We start from the raw sequence: 27,658 nt of genomic DNA, 5'->3' as shown, positions 1-27,658 counted from the left end.
TACGATGAAATATTGTGATACGTGCTTGTAATATGGTTTTTGTATTATGAATTGAGGTCATTTTCAAATTTGCGCGTACCTGATCTTGCCATAGGAAATAAAGAGAAGCCAAATGCATTCATCAAGAAATGGGAAGACAGAGACCAGCTACATTCATTGCAAAATTTTGTCAAAACTCCAGTAGCATTCAGATTATTTACTGTTGTGTAGCTTTTGATCAAAATAAATAAACACGTTAAGCTTTCTTAAAACAAAAATAGGATAACCAGAAGTTCAGATAATACCTAACTAGGTTTTACATGGTGGTGGAGAGGTGAACCTCCAGCTGAAAGGTAGCATCAGAAACTTATTTTGCCATGCCAAGCTTTTTGTAGTGTTAATGAAATAATAAAAAATAAACGGTCTCTCCTGAATAAGTGCTGAGTCTACCTCCTGTGTTTTTTTACACTCTTATTGCTCTCTTAGGCTTGTAATGTACCTAATAATTAGCAGGAGTTTAGAACAAGCAGTCCTTCTAATTATAGTGTGGATGTGTGCGGAGTGTTAATCTGAGCAGCCCTAATTAAGGACTCCTGGAAGCCTATCCATTCTCCCAGCACGCAACCCATGCCAACTTTCCCAGGTAAAATTATGTAAGAATCTTGAGAGGAGTGCTGATCTTTCAAGTGTAATTTTCTGATTACATAGGAGAACAGCAGGAATGAATTCTGATGAGATAAATGCATTTAAAATAAAATATGGAAATCTTTTAAATAAACCAAACTTGAGTTGTTCTGGCTAGATTGCATTTTAATCCATTTTAATTTTTTTAAATCAGTGAAGGAACAGCAGAAGCATTAATGCATATTAAATCATTTGTTAGAAGTCTTGGAAGACTTGCAGAAGCTAGGATAGTATATGTACAGTACAAGAGCAACAGAATATGTTCTGATAATTATAGACTAGTCTGCGTAATGGTCATAGGAAGGTAAAGAAAAGAATAGTTGAACTTCAGACCGTGTGATGAATTAGGCCATTTGCCCCATGAGCCTGCTCCATTATTCCACCGTGGCTAATTTATTACTCTCTCAACCATATTCTTCTGCTTACTCCACGTAACCTCTGATGCCCTTACTAACCAAGGACCCGTCAGCCTCCACTTTAAATATGCCCAGTGATTGGTCCTCCACATTTAACACCTTTATTAATCAAGGACCCATCAATCTCTGCTTTTAAATATACCCAATGATTTTTGCCTCCTTCTGAGGCAATGCATTCCACAGATTCATCACCTTCTGGCTAAAGACATTCCTCCTCATCTCTGTTTTAAAGGGAATACAGTCTTGTATTCTGAGGTTGTGCCCCACATCCGCTCTCTGTAGGCCTCTTAATACATAGAAAGCTTAGGCAAAATGATGAATAGTCAGCATGGATTTCAAACTGAAAGGTCTTGCTTTGATCCACGTACTGCATTTATTTTTTTGAAGAGGAAATGGAAAAAGAAGACAATGGTAATGCAGTAGATGCTGAATGAAATATTCAAGGTAACAAACCCCTTCATGGACCAGTGAAGTTAGAGAATGTAAAATTAGGGCCTGATTAGACACAAAGCAGTAAAAAATGGCTAGAAGGAGATACCACAACCGGGTTTAATATCACTGGCATAATGCCATGAAATCTGTTGTTAAAACAAATATGGTGTTCACAATTTATAATAACTTAGTGTTTGCAATTGAGAACAGAAATCCTAAAATGGTGAATGGTGACCAAATTTATGGTATAACCTATAATGTCAAGAGGTTAGTGGGTAGTTAATGTATAGGAAGTCTACAACAAATTACAAAACAACATTAATAAAGTTGTTTCATAGTAAAGTACAGATAAATGTGAAGTGATACATTTTAGTAACAAGAGTTGGGTAGACCATTTACTACTTTATAATGTAATTCTTGGTAGGGTGAAAGAGCAAAGAGATCTTGAACTGTAAAATATATGAATTACAAAGATGCTCTGTAAGTTAACATGGTCGTAAAAACAAATGAAACATACTGCTTTACTTCAAGAGATAGAGAGATTAAAAGAAGGGGAGTCGTACTTGAACTGTATTTTTACAATGAGTGGTTCAGTTATGTTATAAGTTTAATAATAAAGCTTTGTGGAAATAAAAGAAAATGTTTGATACTGTACTAGGAAAAGATTATACTTTCTTGCCTTGTTTTCTTACAAATGACTAAACATCTTAGATTTTAATGCAAGTTAATCATTTTGCAGGTTCGACATCACCTTATGTGTGTGGGCCACAACAATATTGTCCAGATAATTGAAGTATATGCTAACAGTGTTCAGTTTCCTCATGAGTCCAGTCCAAGGTACGCCTTAGTCACAGCGACTCATTAAGATGAAGTAAACTGAGTCATTTCATTATTTGTGGGAATTATAATTATACCTTTGAACAAAATGCACTTTATACTGAATTAGAGTGCACAAAATCTTAGTGTTAGATAATTACATTTCCATTGAATTGAATACTTTGTACTTTGGTAACAATTTCCAGGGCTCGGCTGCTAATTGTAATGGAAATGATGGAAGGTGGGGAGCTGTTTCACAGAATCAGTCAACATAAGCACTTTACAGAGAAAATGGCTAGCCAGGTTACTAAACAGGTAAGGATCCTTTCATGTTTATAGAGATGAGAAAATAAAAGTAATCCTACTTTATTAGACAATATTGAGGAGTATCAAAGGGCAAACTGGACTTTTACTTTCATGGTGTGTATCATTTTATCTTCAGAAGATGGAAGAATGCTCTTTAATAAGTTGCAGAAGTAATACCTAACTCTGAGATTTTGTGGCATGGGAGCTTTTGGGAAAAGGAGAGATTAATGTGTTGCTAAAAGGAAATCTGGAATCTGCACAATTGCTTAAAGTCAACATGCAACTGACCCTCTCTCCTCTATAAGGTGTAAACTAACATGGCAGACAAAGAAAATACTCGGTTTAGTGCCACCATCTTTATTTATACTCATCGCTTAAAGTGTTCTTCTTTTGACCATTACACCACTGGCGTTTAGGGCAGCAGTGAAGGTCCTCCATCTCCACCGGTGTTCATGGCTTCCTTCATTGTGTCAGTTGCTTCCTCTCAGTTTACTGTCAGTCACGCAAGTTCCAGATGGAGACCCAGGAATACTGCTGCACACTAATACAGAAGGATTCTTCATTGCTGTTTCCCTAACAGTCTTGTTTGACCACTCAGGTTGTTAGCCCTGAGCTTAACCTCCAAACCTGGAGGGCAGGTGGACCATTCTTAGTCTGGCCTCTGCCCTTTAACCTGTGATGATCCTACCAAGATCCAAAGTGTAAAGCCCTGACTCCAGGCATACAAGCCTCCAAATCACAGCAAGGGTACGATCCTCATGGAGGACCTAAAGTGTAGTTCATGTTTAACTTACTGTTCTAGCTCATTACTCATTAATTTGTAAAAATCATTTCTTGAACTAGCCATGTATGATGATCTGGCCAGGTTACTACTGCTGTGATGGCTGTTTTATGGCTGCCATTTCCCATATGCTTGATGTACCTCATGTGTTTCCCTCTTCTTTCATATCTCCATTAAATCAATCAAAGGGTGAACATGCATTTATTTTAAGAATGGAATTATCCTGCCTTTTTGTCAGCAATTTTTATCACACTATCCTCATTAGGATGTTGTAGAGTCGTTATCTTTTCCCTCACTGCTTTTTCTGAGAGATTTGTCATCCAATCAGGTCCACTGTCCTCTTACCCATCCACAACTTACCCAGTTTTGCAGACAGAAGGGTTAGATGTTCTGTTGCTTTGGCTTTTTGGGTCATTCAGTTTTTACAGTATACTGGTGCCCAAATAAAGTTTGCTTTTTATCCATCGTGTTTTATGGAGCTCTAACTGTTTGCCTCACTACCACAAAATACGGTATGGAACTCAGAAGGCGGATGATATGTTAGCTGTTGCTGCTAGAGAATTCAGGTACAATAATAAAGATGCCTTTCTGCAGTTATCCAGGGCCAATAAGACCATAAAACAAAAGAGCAGAACTAGGCCTTCGGCCAATCAAGTCCATTCCACCATTCAGTCATGATTGATTTATTATCCCCCTCCATCCCATTCTCCTGCCTTCTCTGTGTAATCTTTGCCCTTACTAATTAAGATCCTATAAATCTCCTCTTTAAAGACACCTAATGATTTGATTTCCACAATCATCTGTGGCAATGAATTCCACAGGTTCACCACCCCCTGGCTAAAGAAATTCCTCCTCTTCTCTGTTCCTAAGGGACATCCTTGTATTTTCAGGCTGTGCCCTCTGGACCTAGATTCACCCACTATTAGAAACATACTCTCCATGTCCACTTTTTCAATGCTTTTCAATATTTGGTAGGTTTCAATCAGGAAGGTTATTGAGTCCTGAAAAAGGGTCTTGCCCTGAAACGTTGACTGTGTATTCATTTCCATAGATGCTGCCTGACCTGCTGAGTTCCTCCAGTATTTTGTACGTGTTACCTTGGATTTCCAGCATCTGCAGACTTTGTGTTTATGATTTTAAGCTATAGTTGAAATGTGTTTAGAATGGAAAGACAGTATATGTGGCTTCATAAAAGTGTACCCCTTGTACAGTTGATTTTATTGTTAATGGCAGTGCCTTCAGTCTTTGTAAGGATTTTTTAACAATTTGATTACTTAAATATTTACAAGTATCTGTACTGTATTTTGTGTAGATTGCACTGGCTATACAGCACTGTCACTCCTTGAATATTGCCCATAGAGACCTCAAACCTGAAAACCTCCTCTTCAAGGACAATTCTCTGGTGAGTGTCTGAATCAGCACTTAACCATTTAAGTAATATTTCTAGTATACCAGATAAATGAGGTTTAATAATATTGAATTGTTTAATGATAACTGTATCACTGTGAGAAGTCGCAGTTTTAAAAAAAACATTATACCTTTGAAAAACGTAGTTGAATGTATTAAAACAACACACACAAAGTGCTGGTGGAACACAGCAGGCCAGGCAGCATCTATAAGGATGCAATGTTTCGGCCCGAAACATCGACAGTACTTCTCCTTATAGATGCTGCCTGGCCTGCTGTGTTCCACCAGCACTTTGTGTGTGTGTTTTTTGAATTTCCAGCATCTGCAGATTTCCTCGTGTTTGCTTTCTGAATGTATTGTCTGTTTATGCTAGAAAGTGTATTTGCTCAGGAAAAAATGGGGAAAAAAGCTGGAAGAATGGAACTTATCATATTTTTTATAGCTTGTAGCAGTATTAATATTACCCTGCTATGGTTTTGCTCATGTTGAAATTTAAGAAAACTTCAAACAACTTTGGGATCCTTTTTAATCTGTAATTCCACTTCCATGTTCTCTCCATTATCAAAACCCTTTTCATACGCCTCATTAATGCAGTTATAACATGCATCACATCCCATTCAGTAACAGGCCTGATTCAGCAAGCAGATTCCCTTTGGTTTCACTCCAGGTTAACTGTAACCTCTAAGTCCTATAATCCTCCAAAAGCTCTGTGTACTAATTTTGCCCTCCAGTGGAAACCCAACGTTCATCTCTCCAGTATAGCATTGTCTTTAGCTATGGTGGTTTCAAGCTTAAGAATATCCTTTCTAGAGAATATAACTCTTTAAAGATGCTATTTAAAGTTTTCCCCTTTAACCATACTTTTGGTCATTTCACTGTGGCCTGGTGTAAAATTTTGAATGATACCAGTTCAGTAAGCTATCTTGGAACTTTTAAGTATGTTAAACTCAGTGTTTAACATACAAAACATTATTGAAAGATGTGTTCTATCTACTCTTTCTGTGGTCGTAATATTTTCTTTTTAAAAATTCCTGCTCTTTACTTTTGCTTTCTTTTTTATCTTGCCCTTTTTTTAGTGGGAGGTGCAAGATCTGGTCAGAATGGGGTGTGGCCAGGTTAGAGGCTAATGAATCGGGGGTGCATTTGTGTTTGTGGTTGGAGAGAGGGTAAAAGGATCAGGCCTGGAAACTACATTTTTATGTGAGGGGCACAGCTTCACCTGCCTTGGAGACTCATCTTTGAGAAGACCAGAAGGCAATACAAGTAAGTTCATGGGGTAATTTAAACCTAAAGTGAGCACAGCATACAAACATGGTAGAAACATGATGTCCTGATCACATTGTGAGCATGAAAAGTGTAAAATATGTATTATATAAATATAGATAATATTCTTCCCAAAATTGATTGTCTTTTTTAATGTCGTAAGTAGCAGCATACTAAATCTTGGTCAGAATGTTACTAGAAGAGAGACACGAGAATGCAGGTGCTGAAATCTGGAGCAACAATCAGTCTGCTGGGGGACTCAGCAGGGAAAGAGGAAGGAATTGCTGTCGTATTGGGGTGAAGCCTGTTGTAGCAAATTGTCTATTACTAGAAGACGTTCCTAATTGGGTGAGGAGAGCCATTTGGGGTGGGGGGGGGGAATGAAATTCTTCACAATACTTTGCAGTGAAGTTATTTTTTTTATGCTGGTTAAGCTGATTAAGTTTTATGGTGAGATCAGTGAACTTCCACTTGATACCTTCAACTTGCCCAAAATAAAATGGTGACATTATTTACTTTGGTCTTTATAAAAATGTAAGGATCAACTTATTACGTTTATTATTTGTATGCAAAAGACCAGAGGGTTTCTGTTCACTTTTAATTATTTGTGTCCAGAGAAACTGGCATCCATGTTTCATATTTTCCTGGTATAGGCCTATGTTTGTGCCTTCTACATTGTTTGAATCATATAGGAATCATATCTGTACTGATATGTGTAAATTTAGCTTCTCTGAGCACTGATTTTTAACTTGAAAGCAAGTATATGGAGTAACTTTACCAACTATAGATGTTTTTTTTAATGCTCAAGACATTGACCACTGGAATGGTATGCTGATAAAATACTTACATCTAGGCAGGAGCACAAATGTATTGGTTGGAATAGAAAACCTTCATAATTTTTTGAAATCTGATGAAACTTTTAAAAAAAAATACTGTTGAGAAAATGGGACACGTGCAATTTAGAACAAAGTAAATTTATTGAGATTTAGTATTGCACAGGCCCTTCTGGCTCTTCAAATCACATGCACAGCAACCCCCGATTTAACCCTAATCACAGTACAATTTACAATGATCAATTAACCTACCAGCCGGTACATCTTTGGTATATGGGAGGATACCAGAGCACCTGGAGGAAACCCAAATGAGAGAGCATGGTGTTACGGTAACTAGTGTTGGACTGCATATCTCCGTGATCTTTTAATATATAGTATGTTGATTATTTTGTTTTCAATTCCTGGCTTTGATGCATAGTTCTTTCATCTTGTAGGATGCACCAGTTAAACTATGTGATTTTGGATTTGCTAAAATCGATCATGGAGATCTGATGACACCACAGTTCACTCCGTATTATGTAGCACCTCAGGTAATTGTGTGTGCGTGTTGTTCTTAAGCCTTCCAGATCAAGAAAGACTTTCCTTCCACTCTGCCTTTGTGGGCTCTGAAGAGGCTAGTGAGGATAACGTGAAAGCCAAGGACTCGTCCACAGTTGAGGCAGCACAGGGGTGGGTGATGTGGGAGTCGGTGTGCTCCTTCCACCTTTTTACACTGGGCTTCTCAATGAATAGACCCTGTTCTTGTTATTATTAGGAATTCTCCTTCTTGATTTTTGAGCTTTTGTAGGTGCCATGGAGTAAAGGGGATAAGGAAGCTTTGAATTCATCTTGGAATGTTTTTCACATCCACCTATAATTTCTTTGCATTACAGTGGGTGGAATTGATTGTTTTGAGAGTCTAGTGTTAGGCATGCAAATAACATGCCCTGCTTATTGCAGAGAACTGAATGCAACTGGTGCCTCAGTGCTGAGGATTTAGGCAAGGGAGAGCTGGCCATTTGGTAGATTATTGGAAAGTTATTTGTAAAATCTGCAGCTCTGAGGCTCTTTCTGATGACTGTTGACCACGTGTGCTTTAGTAGTTAAACATCTGGGACATTAGCAACTGTATGTTTGTCATGGTTACCAGTCTCAGATTTGGAAGATGGTGTGTACTAGTGATACTTTGCATTTATTTAGGGCAGGGAGCAATGCAACATACTGGAACTTTTTCAATTGACCATCAACAAGAAAGAGTAATGCTATCATTTCCAAATAATGTTTTCATAAACCAACTATAATCTCAGTAAGATTGACAAATTAATACTACTTAAAAGCAACTTTGTAGATTGACCTAGACAAAAAAATAAAATAAATCTATATTTCATACCAGCTCTTGTAACCATATCCTCAATACATATCTAATGAAATGACAAAAATTCTTATGGAATCATGGCTAATGATTTCTCACTTTTGAGAAATAAGAGTGGAAATGGGCAGAGGTGGGGAACGAGTCCTGGGGATTCATATACCTGCTATGACATCTAATACTTCCTGCATTTTGATGTTAACTGTTCTGGAATTCGTACATCCTTCTCCTTGAATTCTCCAGCAACTGTGTCCTTCTCTTAGGTGGATACAGGTGAGGAAGCTTATCCTTACTCTTGAGGTCTGTTGGTCAGGAAGTCAGAGATCCAATTGCAAAGGGAGGTGTAGGGTCCCAGGACTAGGAATTTGGAGATGATTGCTTGGAATTATAGTATTGAAAGCTGAGTTGTAGTCAATAAACAATAGTTTAACATGGGTGGTCTTTACAGAACAGTTGCTCCAGAGATGAGTGTAGATCCTGGGAGATGGCATCTGCTGCCATGGACTTATTTCAATTTCAGGGTTAGGTGAATTTTAATGGAATGAGATTGTCTGAAGGCTGAACTTAATGCAGATCGTTACTAGCCTCCTGAAGCACTTTACAATGGTGGTTGTCAAAGACATCGGGCAGTAGTAGTTAAGGCACATTACCTTGTATTTCTTAAGTATAGGGATTAAAGTGGTCTTACTAATGCAGATGGGAATCTTAGATTGAAGTAAGAAGAGGTTAAATATAACTGCTAATACCCCTGCCACCTGATCTAAGACTGTGGCCAGGGACACATTCTACGGGTTTACTCACTGGAAGACTGATCTTACAGTCACACTGGTGACTAGGTTTTGGTGTATTGGAGGCTGTCGGGGTGAGTGGTGACATTCTGATTCCCTTCTGTTTGAAACGTACACAGAGTGCATTCATGTAATCGAGAAGGGATGTACTTTGGCAATGTTGTCTGACTTGTAGCCCATTCTAGGACCTGGTCTGGGACTTGATTTTGGACTGATTTATATCTTGGCATTGCTGATAGCTTTACAGCGATTATATCTTGATTTCTTGTAACGGTCAGGGTCACCTGATTTGAACACTGCAGTCCTAGATTTCAGTAGGGAGTGGATCTCCTGGTTCGTCCATGGTGTCTGCTTTGGTACACATTCATCAATGTACACGTGAGAAAGTATGGGATGGTGGTGACATACTCATCTAGGCCGGCTGCTGAGACATCGAGCATAGGCCAGTCTACTGATTCAGAACAGTCATGTACTTGAAGTTCATCTACTGTATTTCCTCAAACTAGCACTGATAACTTTCTTTACTGGGTCTTGTATTTCAGCTCTGTTTGTAGGGAAAAGGAGCAGAGCTTGGTGGTCTGTTTTGCCAAAAGTGTGGACAGGGAGTGGTTTGGTAGGCGTCTTTGGCTGTATAGCAGTGATCAAGGAAAGGTATTTGGGGCCCCTGTTGGACAGAAGACAAGCTGGTAGCATTTTGGTAACACACGTCTGAAGCTGGATTGGTAGAAGTCACTGCCAGTGATGATGTGGGCCTCAAGGTGTCCCATTACAAGCTTGTTGAACACAGTATAGTTCATCGAGTGCAAGTTTCATAACTGCCTGGGATAGGATGTAGAACTATCATCAGGATAGCTGAAGTGTACTCCCACAGTAGGTAGAATGGGCAGTATTTCCATATAACCATATAACAATTACAGCACGGAAACAGACCATCTCGGCCCTTCTAGTCCGTGCCGAACGCTTACTCTCACCTAGTCCCACTGACCCGCACTCAGCCCATAACCCTCCATTCCTTTCCTGTCCATATACCTATCCAATTTTGCTTTAAATGACAATATCGAACCTGCCTCTACCACTACTGGAAGCTCATTCCACACAGCTACCATTCTCTGAGTAAAGAAATTCCCCCTCATGTTACCCTTAAACTTTTACCCCTAAGTCTCAACTCATGTCCTCTTGTTTGAATCTCCCCTACTCTCAATGGAAAAAGCCTATCTACGTCAACTCTATCTATCCCCCTCATAATTTTAAATAACCTCTATCAAGTCTCCCCTCAACCTTCTACACTCCAAAGAATAAAGACCTAACGTGTTCAATCTTTCCCTGTAACTTAGGTGCTGAAACCCAGGTAACATTCTAGTAAATCTCCTCTGTACTCTCTCTATTTTGTTGACATCTTTCCTATAATTCGGTGACCAGAACTGTACACAATACTCCAAATTCGGCCTTACCAATGCCTTGTACAATTTTAACATTACATCCCAACTCCTATTCTCAATGCTCTGATTTATAAAGGCCAACATACCAAAAGCTTTCTTCACCACCCTATCCACATGAGATTCCACCTTCAGGGAACTATGCACCATTATTCCTAGATCACTCTGTTCTACTGCATTCTTCAATGCCCTACCATTTACCATGTATGTCCTATTTGGATTATTCCTACCAAAATGTAGCACCTCGCACTTATCAGCATTAAACTCCATCTGCCATCGTTCAGCCCACTCTTCTAACTGGCCTAAATCTCTCTGCAAACTTTGAAAACCTACTTCATTATCCACAACGCCACCTACCTTAGTATCATCTGCATACTTACTAATCCTATTTGCCACCCCATCATCCAGATCATTAATGTATATGACAAACAACTTTGGACCCAGTACAGATCCCTGAGGCACACCATTAGTCACCGGCCTCCAACCTGACAGTTATCCACCACTACTCTCTGGCATCTCCCATCCAGCCACTGTTGAATCCATTTTACTACTTCAATATTAATACCTAACGATTGAACCTTCCTAACTAACCTTCCGTGCAGAACCTTGTCAAAGGCCTTACTGAAGTCCATATAGACAACATCCACTGCTTTACCCTTGTCAACTTTCCTCGTAACCTCTTCAAAAAATTCAATAAGATTTGTCAAACATGACCTTGCACACACAAATCCATGTTGACTGTTCCTAATCAGACCCTGTCTATCCAGATAATTATACATACCATCTCTAAGAATACTTTCCATTAATTTACCCACCACTGACGTCAAACTGACAGGCCTATAATTGCTAGGTTTACTCTTAGAACCCTTTTTAAACAATGGAACCACATAAGCAATACGCCAATCCTCTGGCACCATCCCCGTCTCTAAAGACATTTGAAATATTTCTGTCAGAGCCCCTGCAATTTCTACACTAACCTCCCTCAAGGTCCTAGGGAATATCCTGTCAGGACCCTGAGATTTATCCACTTTTATATTCCTTAAAAGCGCCAGTACTTCCTCCTCTTTAATCATCATAGTTTTGATAACTTCCCTACTTGTTTCCCTTACCTTACACAATTCAAAATCTCCTTAGTGAATGTCGAAGAAAAGAAATTGTTCAAAATTTTCCCCATCTCTTTTGGCTCCATACATAGCTGTCCACTCTGATACTCTAAGGGACCAATTTTATCCCTCACTATCCTTTTGCTATTAATATAACTATAGAAACCCTTTGGATTTATTTTCACCTTACTTGCCAAAGCAATGTTGTATCTTCTTTTAGCTTTTCTAATTTCTTTCTTAGATTCTTCTTACATTCTTTATATTCCTCGAGCACCTCATTTACTCCAGGCTGCTTATATTTATTGTAGATATCTCTCTTTTTCCTAACCAAGTTTTCAATATCCCTTGAAAATCATGGCTCTCTCAAACTTTTAACTTTTCAACCTAACAGGAACATAAAGATTCTGTACCCTCAAAATTTCACCTTTAAATGATCACTATTTCTCTATTACATCCTTCCCATAAAACAAATTGTCCCAATCCACTCCTTCTAAATCCTTTTGCAACTCCTCAAAGTTAGCCTTTCTTCAATCAAAAATCTCAACCATGGGTCCAGTCCTATCCTTCTCCATAATTAGATTGAAACTAATGGCATTGTGATCACTGGACCCGATGTGCTCCCCAACACATACCTCTGTCACCTGACCTATTTCATTCCCTAACAGAAGATCCAGAAGATCTTCTCTAGTTGGTACCTCTATGTGTTGCTGCAAAAAAACTATCCTGCACACATTTTACAAACTCCAAACCATCCATCCCTTTTACAGTATGGGCTTCCCAATCTATGTGTGGAAAATTAAAATCTCCCACAATCACAACCCTGTGCTTACTACAAATATCTGCTGTCTCCTTGCAAATTTGCTCCTCCAATTCTCGCTCCCCATTAGGCGGTCTATAATACACCCCTATAAGTGTTACTACACCTTTCCCATTCCTCAATTCCACCCAAATAGCTTCCCTAGACGAGCCCTCTAATCTATCCTGCCAGAGCACTGCTGTGATATTTTCTCTGACAAGCAACACAACATCTCCCCCTCTTGTCCCTCCAATTCTATCACACCTGAAGCAACGAAATCCAGGAATATCCATGTTTCACTAATAGCTACAACATCATATTTCCAGTTATCAATGCATGCTCTAAGCTCATCCACCTTTCTTACAATGCTCCTAGCATTTAAAATAAATGCATTTAAGAAATTCTCCACCTCTTCCTCTCTGTTTATCTCAAAGAGTACAAAGAACTTTACTGTCTTTTTCTTCCTTCTCCCATACATCTGTTCCTACACTCTGGTTCCCCTCCCCCCTCATATCCCCCCTCACTCTGGTTCCCCTCCCCCCTCATTTCGCCATTAGATATTCCAAGCTGGGTCAACAGGAACTCGCTAAGACTGTCGTGACTAAGCACTACGTCCCTCAGAAGAAATTCTCCCACATTTTAATCAAATTGGAAAGAATTTTTTTGTGTGGTATATTTTTGCATGCCATACCACAGAGTGAGTAAGCCAGTGTTTACTTCATAGGAAAGCTGAGCCAGCCAGAGTAGATGTATCAAAGTTCAAAGTAAATTTATTATCAAATGACATACGTGTCACCATATACAATCCTAAGAATCATTTTGTTGTGGGCATACTCAATAAATCCATAATAGAATAATAATCGCTCAGAAAAGGTAACGCAGCAGACTTCTTGGGTACTGGTATGATTGAAGCAGGTGGATACCTTAGTCCACTTAAATGAGAGGGATTAAAAACATCAGGGAACAGGTCCACAGTATTCTTTTGACAGTTTGTGCGTGCCTTCAATAATTTACTAGTCACTACATCTCTATCTGTATCTTTATTCCACAGCCTCCTCACCACTATTCTTTAAATACAACAGGGTCTTTTTAAACAGGGTTTTCCTCTGTATTTTAAATTATTTAATGTACTTTGTTACTATTGAAATGAATTGAGGTTCTACCTTTAAATTTTGTGAAATTTAAGGAGACTCCCATGATATATTTCTCAATTTTAATCTTCTTGCTATTTTTGATGCAGGTATTGGAGGCACAGAGGAGACATCAGAAAGAGAAATCTGGAATAATACCTACCTCGCCAACTCCTTACACATACAATAAGGTAATTCCTTGCCACTTTATTGTCATCTTGAATGAAACAGAATGGGCAGGCTCACTTGTTAAATGATGGAAATGAAGTTTACTTCCCTTCCTGTTGTAAGGTGCATTATGTGGAAATGAGATAAATGTGTAGTTTTCCACAGTGTAGTAATTCTATCCTATTTCATTTGCCATCCCATTTTCCATTGTCCATTTACAACCCACCTTCCCAAATTGGAACAATTTTTAGCTATGATTCCATAGTAATTTTGGTAATCTCAGGCTGGCATTGTGTGTTTGGAGAGTCCTTTCTTCCAACCCCTCTCTCCTTGGTAGCCAGCGGAACAGGTAAGTGAGACATCTTGAGATGTAGTCAAAATGCCGGAGGAGCTCAGCAGGTCTGGCGGCATCTATGGAGAGGAATAAACAGTAATGAAGGGTCTCAGCCCGAAATGTCGACTTTATTCCTCTTTATAGATGCTGCCTGACCCACTGAGTTCCTCCAGTACATTGTATATGTTACTCTGGTTTTCCAGCATCTGCAAAATCTCTTGTGTTTGTGATCTTGAGCTGCACTTTCATGTTGCCCAGCTTCCGTGTAAACTGGTGAGTATTCTGAAAGATTTGAATATTATTTAAACAAGGAAATAGTTAAACGTGCTGTTTTGATGAGAAGCATCAACCTTGCCTCTTTTTTGATCACTTAATCGCTTCAAAATTTAATCCCTCAAAATAAGGATGTTTCAAATCACTACAGTAGATTCCAGTCAATGTGGACACAGCAGGATCAGTACATTTTGGCCCAATTAAGCTGCTGCCCCAATTAGCTGAAGTTTCATTGAAATAGTTAAAGGATACAGAAGAGAGAAACTACCATTTAACTGAGTAAAATTTATGTATTTAAATAAAATACAGAACAATACCAGTATTTCTACAGTACTAGACAATTGTCTATTAGTTCCTAATAGTTATCGACAGAGGAATTCATCTGCAGTATTTTCTTGATTGACCGTAAATGAACAAAATCTGCGGGGACACCTAGTCCCTATCTTCATACAATGCTTTAGACAATTGCATCCTCTATATTTTCATTTTCATTGTAACATTCAAGATGATTGTCAAATTATTGAATTTGTGAAATTGTCTCATTTTCACTCCCAGCTATTTCTTGCATCTTCAATCCTGATGCTTAAAACCACAGCAAGCAAAACAGTTTTGAATTGTCTTGCTGCTTATTTCTCACCAACTATCAGCAACAAAAATCACTGCTTTTTGAATACAAACACACATGACTGACACTATTTTGAAAACTGATCATCTAACAGCCACACAAGTTCATGCAACTGATACTAGTTTGAAACTGTTCGGCAACGGTCTCCTGTCAAGATTAAGCAGCATAGTGCCTCTCTCAGCTATTTTCTTCATGTAGTTTTTGTTCTTTAAAAGTTGTTACAAATGAACGGCTGTTCTGATTAACCAGTGACCTAATTAACTGGAATCCACTGTATTTAAATAAAATAAAATTAGAGGTTTATTTAAAAGCACCAGTGACAAGTAAAAGTAAGTTACTGAAGCCTCCCTGAAACAGCATGTTTTACATAATGTAAAATGAGTCATCAAGTTTAACATACTGTATAAATACACTATTTTGTGGATTATTTAGAAAATAATTAGTTTTTAGCACCTGTTATGGATAACAGTAACATTGCTGAGCCCAACTAGGAATCTTCTCCCTATCTATTTCTTTATGATATCCTTTTACAAAATCAAATCTTAATTTATTAAAAATATCTCATTACAAGTCTTAGCAATATTTTATTTCTTTTCATTTCCAGCTAATAAACATAACTAAAATAATACAGTTTTGATTAAAATTATATATTTTTTGTATGCTAATCATTTCATTTGTATATCTGATGCAGTCTGGTGATATTTTGGAAAAAAAAGTCCAGTGATACACTGCAAATAGTAAAGGATACGGAAACAGGTGGTTGTAAGATTCTCACCACCCCCCCACCCCAATTTGATGTTCCCAATCTTGAAAAAGGGGCAGTAGATAGTGCTAAGCAAATCAAAAATGGGAAATTTCTGCAGGAAAATAGGAAAGCCTTGTAGGTCACGTGTTCCTATCCTACCCAGCACCATTGATACAGACCTGAGCGATGGCTAACTAGCTTCCGCCCAAGTGGTGTTGGGAGAGATCGTTAGCACATTCACCAAGGGAACCCCAAGATATAATCCCATACTATTTTATAAATGGCATTTTTCTATATAAAAACTTTTTTTGTTTATGCCAGAGCTGTGACCTGTGGTCGCTGGGTGTAATTATTTACGTGATGCTATGTGGATATCCACCGTTTTATTCCAAACATCACAGCCGGACAATCCCAAAGGACATGCGAAAAAAGATCATGACGGGAAGTTTTGAATTCCCAGAGGAAGAGTGGAGTCAGATATCCGAGATGGCAAAGGACATTGTGAGAAAGTGAGTTGAATAGCTGGGTCTCTGTTGTATAGTAGGACTAGTCTGAGGTAGTATTGGAGACATTGTAGAGAAATTTGTAACAATGAATCAACCAGACAAAATATTGGTGGACCTTGCACTCAGCAAACCTTTCTATTATTGGACATATATTACAGTCAACTGGTGTTTGGTTGTTTTCTGGTTGGAATTGGTAATCTGATTGTAATATGCTTTTTCTTTACTAATAGAAATAGTTTTGTGGACTTGGTTCCTTTTTGAATGCTGGTTTCACTGTTAAATTGTTCCCTTCCGCAGATTGCTGAAGGTAAAGCCAGAGGAGCGGCTCAATATTGAGGGGGTGCTGGATCATCCCTGGCTGAACTCCACAGAGGCTTTAGATAACATTCTCCCATCTTCTCAAATGATGATGGATAAGGTAAATCGATTAGGTCACAACTAGTGGCTAGTATTACGTGTAGTATTTGTGGTGCAGAAATGTCTGTGTTCTTGAAGAGTTAGTATTTTTCATATCACTTAAACTGGGATGGTAAACTCATGTAATGTCTAACCTTGAAAATTTTACTCCAAAGTCAGAGCCTGTGACAAAATTTAGGATAAGGGATTCTTAGACTTTCATCAAGTTTTAAACCACAGAAATTGATTCATCTAAGACTTTCTGTTCCTCTTGTTGAAATTCATTGGAGCCTCTTCTCAAGTTTTCTTCGGGCAGAAATTTGTGTGGCAGTCGTTACATCTGTTTGCAGGCTCGTATCGTTCCTCTGCTTGTCTCTTATTGTCTTGTAACAGAGCATGTGTTGATGTTGAATCTGTGTATTACAGGCAATGGTTGCTGGGATCCAGCAGGCTCATGCAGAACAGCTGGCCAGTATGAGAATTCAGGATCTGAAAGTGAGCCTTAAACCTCTAAACTCTGTTAATAATCCAATTCTTCGCAAGAGGAAACTGCTGGGGTAAGTTGTACTGAATGAAATGTATATGGCTCAGACATGCTGGGTGTTGAGATATCTCGGTGAAGCTATAGTGGAATTTCTGTTTGGTGCTTGGCATTGTGAAGATACCATGCAAATTTTCTTTACAGTATTTGGCAATGAAGCCTACCATCTGTTCTTTTGCTGTGCCAAATTTCGTAAAGTTCTACATTAAAATTGAGCACAGAGGAGCAAATAAGTTGGAATAATATTTCAAGCAATTTGAGCTCATTTTTAAAGAGTGTGTGTATATTTTAGGTTTCCAGTATCTGCAATCTTTTTAATATTTTAATTTACTGCAACATTCTGACTGATCACATCTCCCAGTTCATATGCTGATGGATATATGCCCTGTCCCCTTTAGATAAAGATCACAAGGAAAGGTGAGCTGAGTGCAGGAGAACGCACTGAGCCCTGGAGTGCAGGATGGTTACAGATACAGTAATACTTCAGCTCTGCTGATTGATTTCTGTGAGTTTCTCAGTTTGGCTCAGTGTCCTGAAATGACAGTAGAGTGATTGGAAAATCAACTGGATACGTTTGTTAGGACAAGATGTGACTGTTGCATTGGCTTTCACATTTTAAAATTCCAAAACACTCATGTCTATAAAGGACATGTAAAATACTTTTTTTTTTCCAAACAAGGCTTTTTTTTTTGTACTTACAAATTAGGAGAATACAAAAACAATTGGTTTTCCCGTATTATCAAATTTAATGAATGTCCAGTGTGCCATGGAATTGTTTCTCTCTGCATCAGGTGAATATTGCAACACGGGGTCCACGGGGTTCTTGTGTAATAGGCATGAGAAATGCTGGGAATCCCTGATCGTAGGCACGTTATGTTGGTGCTGTAATGTGTAGTGACATTTGCGGGCTGCCCCCAGCATATGCTGGTTGTTAACACAGATGACACATTTTACTGTATGTGTGATAAATCTAATCTTTTGCTAGCATTATTTAAAATGTGCTGCAGCAAATTCAGCTCTTATTTTAGATGAAGTAAATCCGGTGTATTCCTGCTTTCTTGTTCCTCTGTGCTAGAATTTGATTAAATAGTTCAATTGTGACGTGCCTAGGTAGTGCCCTATGTTTCTTTCCTTTGCCATTCTCTTCCCCACCCAGAACAATTTTTTCCCACTTTTCAATTTGGAATCGGAATTAGTTTGCAAAGAAATAGTGTTGTGAAATCTGGAAGACAAATAATAGGAATCATTTTGTGAATAACCAATTAATGTATTATACACTTGTCAGAATAAAAACAAAATTCAAAGTAAATTTTATTATCAAAGAACATTTGTCACCATATACAACCCTGAGATTCATTTTCCTGCAGGTATACTCAGTAAATCTATAGGATAATAACTATAACAGTATCAATGAAAGATCTACCAGCGTGCAGAAAACAACAGACTATACAAATATAAATAAATAGCAATAAATAACAAGAACATGAGATGATGAGATAGAGTCCCTAAAGTGAGATAATTGGCTGTGGGAACATTTCAATGATGAGGCAAGTGTAGTTATCCCTTTTCTTAAAGAGCCTGATGTTTGACGGGTGGGAACTGTTCTTGAACCGGGTGGTGTGAGTCCTGAGGCTCTTGTATCTTCTACCTGATGGCAACAGTAAGAAGAGACCATGATTTAGGTGGTGGGAATCTCTGATAATGGGTGCTGCTTTCCTACGACAGTGTTTCCTGCAGATGTGCTCAATGGTTGGGAGAACTTCAGTAAAAGACTTTTTTCTGCATAAAATCACACTTGGAAGAATATTAAATTTACAAATGGATTAATTTTACAGATATTCATCATCCAATTTTGATTTACGTTGTTGTATTTAGAGTTGTACAGAAAGGGTTGTGAATAAGAGATGCTGTGGTTTGTCTACATTCCCTGCTGAGATCAGAATTATTCATTTCTAAATATTCAAGTGCACGTCGTTGAACTGAGCATTCTCGTGTACTGCAAAGTATAAGCTGTACAGACCACACGTTCATAGGTTTGATCATTTGTGCTAGATTAGTTGATCTTGCACAGGACAACAGTCGGAGGACTGCAGTTAGCTTAAGCATCCCATGGGTAGGAAGATCTAAACCAGCTGAAGATCCTGCTTTTTGCTGCCAGTGAGTTGGATTGCTGGAAAGTGTCTCTTTTTTTGGTCAGGATTGGCTTGGCTGTGATGCACTTTCTGATCAATTATTTTCTGACTGTCATCTTTAATTTTGCTCATGAAGTGTAGGTTAATGTAACCATATCCATAAACACACAAGAGACCACAGATGCTGGAAATCCAGAACAGCACGCACAAAATGCTGGAGGAACTGCCATCGGGCAGCTTCCATGGAAAGGAATAAACAATCGATGTTTCCAGATTGATGAAGGTCTCTGCCAGAAACGTCAACTGTTTATTCCTCTCCATAGATGCTGCTTAACCTGAGTTCCTAAAGGCATTCTGTGTTTCTTGAACCATATCCATTATGCATTCAGGGAAGAAGAGGACATAATTGTAATTAAAAGCTAAATAATTTGATTTTATAATCTTTTGGCACAGTTCCTGATGCTTTTAATGTTCTGCAAAGTATCTATTTGCTGCTAGACTGTCTGGGGCCTTTAGTACTAACTGAATATTGGATAACAGTCTACAAGTGAGTTGAGATCAGCTTTCTAAATTAAAGTACTTGATAAGACTAAGTTATTAACATATCAAGGGATTTTTAAGGTATATTGCAAAACTGAAGTGACAAGATTTTAACATAATTCAGTGTATTTGAATTATGTGATAACATAGAGAAACAAAAGGCATTGTTTGTGTCATAAAGGCTATGAAACCTGGCAAAAGATTTTAGCGGAGGGGCAAAGCAGCATTCTGCATTATGCTTTCTAGCTGATGAACCTACACAAGTTGTAGCAGAGAGATGTGACTGAATCCAAGATAGAGGTGCAAAAATCTCAATTAAAGTTTAACAAGCAGTTAATGTTTATCACAAAAAGTTGAAACAGGAGACTTGTTATTTTACCCAATGGTTTTTTTAACAGAACGGTATTGTTTACTACATCACTGCAATCACTTCCTCTTTTAATAAAACTGTTAACTGCCATTTGAGTCTGGAAATTATTTCAGTACATTGGTGGTCATAAACCCAAAGACTTGAAGAATATTCTAATTTTTTTTAACCATTTTAAAAATTAGTATTGTTGTCAAGCCTTGAACACATCTTGGAAGGTGGTTGCATGGGTACTTGTTGTTCCTGGTACCAATTCCAAGAGTCCATTCTGCTTATGTAAGCTAGGGTTGTGCTGGCAGCAGGCAGTTTGACCATGGGAGCAGGAGGAAGAATCACAGCCATGCCCATTCCATTTTTACATCTGACAGCTACATGAAGCACTATTGGGAAGACCTGGATGAGTTATTTTTTTCCCACCCTCTCTCCCTGAGAATTCCCTTCTCCCACCCCCACCTTTGCCCCCAATCCTGGGACTGAAGCCATTAGTTGTTGCCTCTGGCAAGGAGCTAATCCAGACAGACGTGAGAGCTTGCAGGTCTGTATGACTCAGTACCTCAGTGTGTGGCATTCACCCAGAGTCATCAGCAACCTCTCAAAGTTTTGGTTAAAGCAGGTTTTATTTGAAATGGACATCATTCCAAAAGGACACTTTCTAAAACTTGTTTCAATCCATGTGGTCAGACATTTTCACCAATACTGCAAGTTGAATCCTCCTTAAAGGGAAACTGTGTTCATTTGAATTGCACGGCAGTCCTAAGCGTTATAAAGATTGGTGCATGTGGTTTCTTGCTCCTCCTCTCTTTGATTATTTTCATGGTTTTTAAAATTTTGCCTATGGTTTCTTGTTATGGCATTTTCAGCGGTGATCTGAACGGAAGAGTAAAATTCACTCTAGGCTTGTTGAATTCCTAGATAGTGCCGTCATTTCAGTTATTGACATGGAACTTCATGATGTCACAGCACAGGAGATGCTGCACAAAACAACAATCCTGGTTCTCCATCTGAGTAATGGTTTTAAAGCATAAAATAAGATCCAGGCAAGGCTGAGATGCTAGTAAGTGTACAGAAAACCAAATGCTATCATTGAAAGTGTAGAGCCAGACATGATCAGAGTGCTGGTGTTCTGGCTTTGGCAAGGCTTGTGTGATAAGTGAACGCTGGAGATGTTGAACTCAATAAGGAAGTCTTTGTTGGACTGCCACTGAGTTGAATAACATATGGGGTTATTATCAACAAATCAAATACATTGATCAGTGCATGGGGTTTAATGGAGATTCAGCTGTTGTTACACCTGTGAAGAGGAATATTTGAACTACAGATTTTCAAATGAAATCTTACGATGAGGAGGGATGTCCTTTTTATCACATTTAGGATTATACATTGATTCAAGTGAAGACTGTTCCCCTTTAAGAAGATTTTTAAAAATATTATTTCCCTAAATGTTCCCCATTATTGTTTTTCTCATATGGCTGTTTGCCTCCAGATAGCCTCCTTCAGCCAGCAGGTGAGGCAGGCAATCCAGACGTCGGACTTCTCCAATGACCATCACCAGTGCCACAGCGCGATCGCCTGATAGATGGCACACTTGTAGTGGGGGCGAGATGGGTAATGTCAGTTTTCCCGTCGCTCTTCTCGTGTTTTCTTTTTAATTGCTTTTCATTTTTATTAATTCTTTCTACCTTTCCTTCCTTTTTATTTTTTGTTTGTTTTATTTTAAGAAAAATAAGCCTGCTTAATGTCTTAGCCCACTAAATGTGTCTCGGATTTGGCTGGCTAATTGCGCCTGTTTTTACAGGGACTTTTCCCCTCCCATAATAGAATGTCATTTTGTTACAGCACGAGGCCCAAGGACAGTGTCTATATTCATGATGCAGAGGAAGAGGCTGAGGATGCCAACGTCGCTGTGGAGAAATTGCGGGATGTCATCGCCCAGTGCATTTTGCCTCAGGCTGGTAAGGCAGCTGATGCTGAATAAGGATTAAATTAAAATAAGACTATGTCAGTTGCACAGGTTTTATGCTGAAATTCTGTTTTGTAGGAGAGAATGAAGATGAAAAGCTAAATGAGGTAATGCAAGAGGCTTGGAAATACAACAAAGACTGTAAAGTTCTGCGTGATACACTGCAGAATCTCAGCTGGAACGGTGAGAGAATAGCTTCCTGGTGTATTTTTTCATGGTGTTTAGAATGGGCTTAGTGATGGTGACGGCTCCAACTTTTCATTGTCTGAATTATCAGCTGCCATCCTCTGGACAGGGTGAGAATTATCCAATACATTCTCTGGACGGGCTTCCGCTGCAGTGATCAAAGTCGGCTTCATCAGCCACCATCCATCTCAATGTAGGCCACGCGATTAGCTCCCTTGCAGTGCAATAACTTTCCCAGTCTACTTGACCAATTACCTATGCTAATTCCTACCCAACCTAAGAATACTGAACATTGATTGAATGGCACTCAATGAAGCATTCCACATTGATTCCTGTTCATTTTAGTTACTGTGAACAAAGCAATAATCATGTCCATAACATCAACTGCTCTGCCCTATTGCCTTGGTAATTTTATTTGGATTTAATGGTTCAAATCCTGATATCAATTCTGACCATGAGTAATTGAGTACTAGCTTTGATTGATTGCTGTTGCTTCTTAGCCTATCACCTCTACTGGGGCATGGCTGCTGAGAGCAGCTCCTCCGGTCCTGGGCCGGAGGCTGATCGGCTTCTGCTGTCACCACATGACCTCCTATGTTTTCTAGGTGAAGAACCTTCCTCTCTAAAGAAACTCTTTTAGAGTTTCTGTAGCTCTGAGTTTTTATGGGATGAGGTTGCTCGCCCCATGCCCAACCCACCACCTTTCACAGCCGGGCTTGGGACCATCCACGGCAGAGTTACTCACTTTGATTTGGTACCTTTTAAACAGGGGTTTTATGCCATGGACCCCTACAGTTAACTGAGGGGTCTGTGTACTCCAGGTTGGGAATCCTTGCTTTAAAATAAAACTGTGAAGAGTGAAGTAGTTGTGCTTGTGAAGATCTCCAGTCAGTATTGCACCCGCACTCCTGCTCTATCCCCAGCTAGTGTTTTACCCTTTTAAAATTGAAGCAGTCTGCAAATATTAAGCTTCATGCTCAAACTTTACTTTTTAAAAATTGAACTAAAAGCAGAAACTGCTACAGGAAAGTTCAAATATGGTTGAGGCTAAATAAAGAGTCAAATTTGTTTTGTTCTACATTAAATATATCTTGTATTGGCACGTTAGTCATTTGTGGTCCCTGAGGAAATGGTGCAATAGCGATACACTTTAAAAATTACAAAATCTCTCATGTAATTCTTCAAAATATTCTCTTGTTAATGCAGCAAATTCTCCTTAATGGAGAATTCTCTGTGGGGTAACAGTGCATTTGTCTTTTTCAGGCCGGGGTTTCAATGATAAAGTCGATCGTCTGAAACTTGCAGAAATTGTCAAACAGGTCATTGAAGAACAAACAAACTCACAGGATTCCTAACATTAGTGTATGCTGTTTTTACACTGTACCAGGAGTATTCTTTGATAAATGTAAAAAGGATTTTTATTTAAATAAAAAACAAAAAAATGCAAAAACCAGAAATGTTTCCAAAACTTAATTTTAGGCACTCTCTTCATACTTGTGTAGTAGTAGCTTTTTGTGGTAGTACTCATAACACCCAGGGGTTCCCGACCTGAGGTCCATGGACCCTCTTGCTTAATGATATTGGTCCATGGCATACAAAAGGTTGGGAACCCCTGCAAACACTTAGAAGAATTAGATGCTGATCCATCCATGTAAGGACACAATTAGTGCGGGTGACCAAGAACTTGGTCAAAATAGCAGATATTAATGGAGCTAAAATGAAGTTCAAATTTGCAGTTCCAGAACTTGGGGCTTTTTTCATCTGAGAAGCATATTGTAAATGGGAACGAGATTTGAAATTTCAGTGCTTGAGGCCAGAGTTGGAGACTGCAAAGGGCCAAAGAAGATTTGAGATCTTCCGTTGGAGGGCTTGAAAAGGAGAGTGAGTGGAGCAGATTTGATTATGCAGCATGGACATGGACAAGAACTGAAGCTCATCTGATGGAGATTCTTTTTCCCCAACAGCAAGAGATGTTCTGAACTAGATGTCAGGGGAAGCTGAAATGCATAGCTTGAGTGTGTGGTTCAGAAGGTATTCTCACAATATTTAAGTATCCAGACAAAATAGATGAATTGTCAAGGCTTAAAGAGTTGTGGAATAAACATTTGAGTATTTGCTGATCAGTTTGGATGCAGTGATTCAAAGGGTCTGTTTCTTTGTTGTCTGTGACTCCTCCTGAAATCAAACTGCAACAGATTCCATGCTGTCTGCTTCAATTTTGCAGTTACTGATGAGAGTTAGTTCCTAAAGGAAGATTGTTGAAGGATGGAAAATGCTGCCTTTCACCCTTCCATTATTATTGGATGATATTTCTGTACCCAGTACCATATGTTATTCAGGCAGCCTGGCATTTTAGAAATTACTTGGGTGTTTACAGGGATGTGATTGATTGGGGCTGGGTGTCATCAGTATCCATATGGAAACTTTTTGATGCAGAAGTATGAAATATAATAAAATTGTAAGGGGCCAGGAGTTCTTTTGAGGTACAAAATGCCCAAAACAAATGTAGAGAAGGCACTTTAGGTACTTCCTCAGTTGTGACAAGATGCATAATAGTGGAACTGACAGTATGTACTCCAACTCAGCTGGTTAATGATAGAGCATTATTGAAGAAACTGACACTGAACTATCACTCTTAAAAGACCAAGACAGGAATCAGTTGCACATATTTGTGATGTTGAGTAGAATGTATATTTGCAATCATGCTGGGGAAAAAATGGGTGCGATGAAGTAAAACAATTTGCCTTTCTTGTCAACACTGTAACTAACCAAATTTGAACTATATTGCACAATGGGCCTTTTAATGCAGAAGGATGTTGCAGAATGGGAGGAAGAGAGGTACCCAAGTTTCAATATACTATCAGAAGAATTAGAGCAGGGGTCCCCAACCTGGGGGCCAAGGAACCCTCGGTTAATGGTAGCGTTCCATGGCATAAAAAGGTTGGGAACCCCGGGATTAGAGGAAATAGAGTTAAAGGATTTAATTATTATAGATTAATTATCCATTTTACTGCACAAGGAAACTAATCATAAGAAGTATTTTCTGTTGGTATCTTATGTGGAGAACTTGAGAAATCAGATCTGATTTCAGCATAAGCAAGAGGAGCATGTACAAGTACTTGGTGCTAGCCGAGTGCTGCTCTGGTAGAGTGCATCTAGCATGAACACTAATACATGTACAATCACTTTTTTAAAAAAAAATACATGTTTGGACTGTGCTCTATTGTACCAGGGACCTGGCACACACTTCTCCCTAATCCATACCCCCATCTGCTGTCACACTGGGGACAGTGTAAACCCCTCTTCTGCTGTGTCGAGGACCTGCTGCCAATCCATCCTTGTTATTGCATTGGGAACCTGGCATAAGATGACCTTCCCTCCTGCTCTGCTGGAAACTGCCGCAGGCACCGGCCCCTACTGCAGTGTGGCGCGGCCTCGGTGCTAGCAGCAGCTACTGTTGTGTTGACAGATTCCTCCGGCTCTTTCAGCTGTATTGCGAGCCACTGTCCCTTTGGCTTCACAACTCTCCCCAGTCAAGAGATAGCTCTGCGAATACAGGCTTAATGGTGTATACTGGAGATGAGAGTGCCTGGAAGTCCCACAGATACATGGAGGCAGACCTACCTGTGCTCATCCTGTCAGACTGGTTGGAATCTGTAGCCCAGAGGCTCCCAACCTTTTTTATGTTTTGGACCCCAGGTTGGGAACCACTGTTCTAGCATCTACCATCTCAGTACTGATCAGTCATACCCCTGGCACCGCCATGCTCCACTGGCTTTTGCAGGCAGCCTCTTCACAGCAAGTTGTTAACAATTTATTGGTGTAGGTATGCCAGTGGAGGGTAGGGATCGATGCCTGTATCACAGCAGAACACTGGGGAAAGAGTTAAGGGATCCTTCCAAGGCCCCAGCTTGGCCACAGGAGAGTAAGGAAAAACTGGTCTGCAATAATGTACCTTTTCCTATTGTGTGCTATAGTGACCTATTATATTCCTGATTTGCACCTGAAAATAAGCAAGGTCCCAATGTAATTAGCAATGGTGATGGAGAATGAGAGTTTTGAATGCAAAATCAGGATAAATCTGTACACGTTATCTTTTAAAACAGCATTTCCTAACCTGGGTTCTGTGAAGCCCAGGTTGGGAACCCCTGTTTTAAAAACATTAAGGGGTCTTCATGCTACACCTCGCTCATCCAGTGGGTGTCTACCTTCTACGCTGCTCACTTCAACACTTCTAATCTTGCCTCTCACCTTTGCTTTCTTATCCACTTCAAAATCTTTTCAAATGTTTTAACTTTCCTGAACCTAATCTCAATATCTTCAGACAGAAGATGGTGCCACAGCTAAACTCCTAACAGCTCAAACCACACAATCTGAATTTTGAGATCCAGAGTTTTAACCATGTTTAACAACTTGGGCAAATTGTGATTTCAGGTAGTAATTTTAGAAAGGTATAGAAATCTATGGGATGACTGAGATAGATCAGGTTTCCTTACTAATCCATCTGTTGATATGTAACTCGTACAGCCGTTTGAGTCTATGCAATTGCACAATACAAACCACATCAGCCTTTGGAATGAGATTAGGGCAGTTTGTTGTATGTATTTACATTTTCTTTCCTCCTGTAAATCCCCTTGTTATCAATGATTGAACACAACATTGACTGCTGTCAGTGAACTCACTGGAGAAAACGGGCAGACTTTTATTGTTTCCCCTTGCAAAAGATAACATCTTGACAGTTAAGTTTAAAAAAAAAATCCTTAACGTATTTCATAGGTTTAAAAATAAATATACTTAAGAGAACACTGGAAATACTAGCTTCTTTCTGCATCATAGGAAGAATCAATATTCGTCCCCCTCATTTGTATTCCCTCCATCCTGTCAAACTCGAAATGTAGTTTTTACCATCTCCGAGGTGGATGGAGTGGTTGTGGGAGTTGTGATTCTGTATGCTTCATTGGTTGGTAAGGCACTTTTGGATATCTTGAAAGAAATGTGAAAAGAGCTATAAAAAATGGAATGTCATTCTTGACACCTTAAGACCATTGAGATTTTCAGCTGATTCTTTAGAACACTTCAGTACTCTTCGTACTGCAGTATACTCGTTTCTGGAAACGCAGGAGTGGGGTTTGTGTGTCAGCGTCACAGTAGGCACTTTGCTTCATGTATAGGAACAGTCTCTGGGTCCAACCGTACAAAATGCAGTTCAGCAGTCCCTGCGATGGAGCTGTGAATGCCTGGAATAAAAGTAAAAATAGCTCGGTTTATAAACTTGGACTTGCAATGCTGTATTTTTCCTTCTCAGTAAACAATTGTACCTCCACGTCCTGCCAGCCCGCGACCAAAATTTTTGTTTCAAAACTTTCT

General features: G+C 39.1%; 2 protein-coding genes across 3 annotated transcripts in view; one reads left to right on the top strand and one right to left on the bottom strand.

The window, feature by feature from the left end:
- Positions 1-23,748, top strand: part of mapkapk5 (MAPK activated protein kinase 5) — a 39,840-nt gene extending 16,092 nt beyond the window's left edge. For both annotated transcript variants that reach the window (XM_073065788.1, XM_073065789.1), the window contains 11 exons: positions 2,251-2,348; positions 2,534-2,642; positions 4,727-4,816; positions 7,352-7,447; positions 13,629-13,709; positions 15,985-16,172; positions 16,467-16,587; positions 16,992-17,122; positions 21,982-22,097; positions 22,184-22,288; positions 23,555-23,748. In XM_073065788.1, the coding sequence (XP_072921889.1) occupies positions 2,251-2,348; positions 2,534-2,642; positions 4,727-4,816; positions 7,352-7,447; positions 13,629-13,709; positions 15,985-16,172; positions 16,467-16,587; positions 16,992-17,122; positions 21,982-22,097; positions 22,184-22,288; positions 23,555-23,646 (1,227 nt within the window). In that variant the 3' untranslated portion in view covers positions 23,647-23,748. The remainder of the gene's footprint in view (positions 1-2,250; positions 2,349-2,533; positions 2,643-4,726; positions 4,817-7,351; positions 7,448-13,628; positions 13,710-15,984; positions 16,173-16,466; positions 16,588-16,991; positions 17,123-21,981; positions 22,098-22,183; positions 22,289-23,554) is intronic.
- A 3,221-nt stretch (positions 23,749-26,969) lies between these two features.
- tmem116 (transmembrane protein 116) overlaps positions 26,970-27,658 on the bottom strand; it is a 37,820-nt gene continuing 37,131 nt past the window's right edge. The window contains exon 11 of the mRNA XM_073066980.1: positions 26,970-27,528. Within this exon, the coding sequence (XP_072923081.1) occupies positions 27,358-27,528 (171 nt within the window). The 3' untranslated portion in view covers positions 26,970-27,357. The remainder of the gene's footprint in view (positions 27,529-27,658) is intronic.

This window comes from Hemitrygon akajei, chromosome 14, assembly GCF_048418815.1.
Source record: "Hemitrygon akajei chromosome 14, sHemAka1.3, whole genome shotgun sequence".
In the NCBI taxonomy this organism is placed as follows: Eukaryota; Metazoa; Chordata; class Chondrichthyes; order Myliobatiformes; family Dasyatidae; genus Hemitrygon; species Hemitrygon akajei.
The sequence above is the reverse complement of the archived record's forward strand: the minus strand, read 5'-3'. Positions and strand labels throughout refer to the sequence as shown.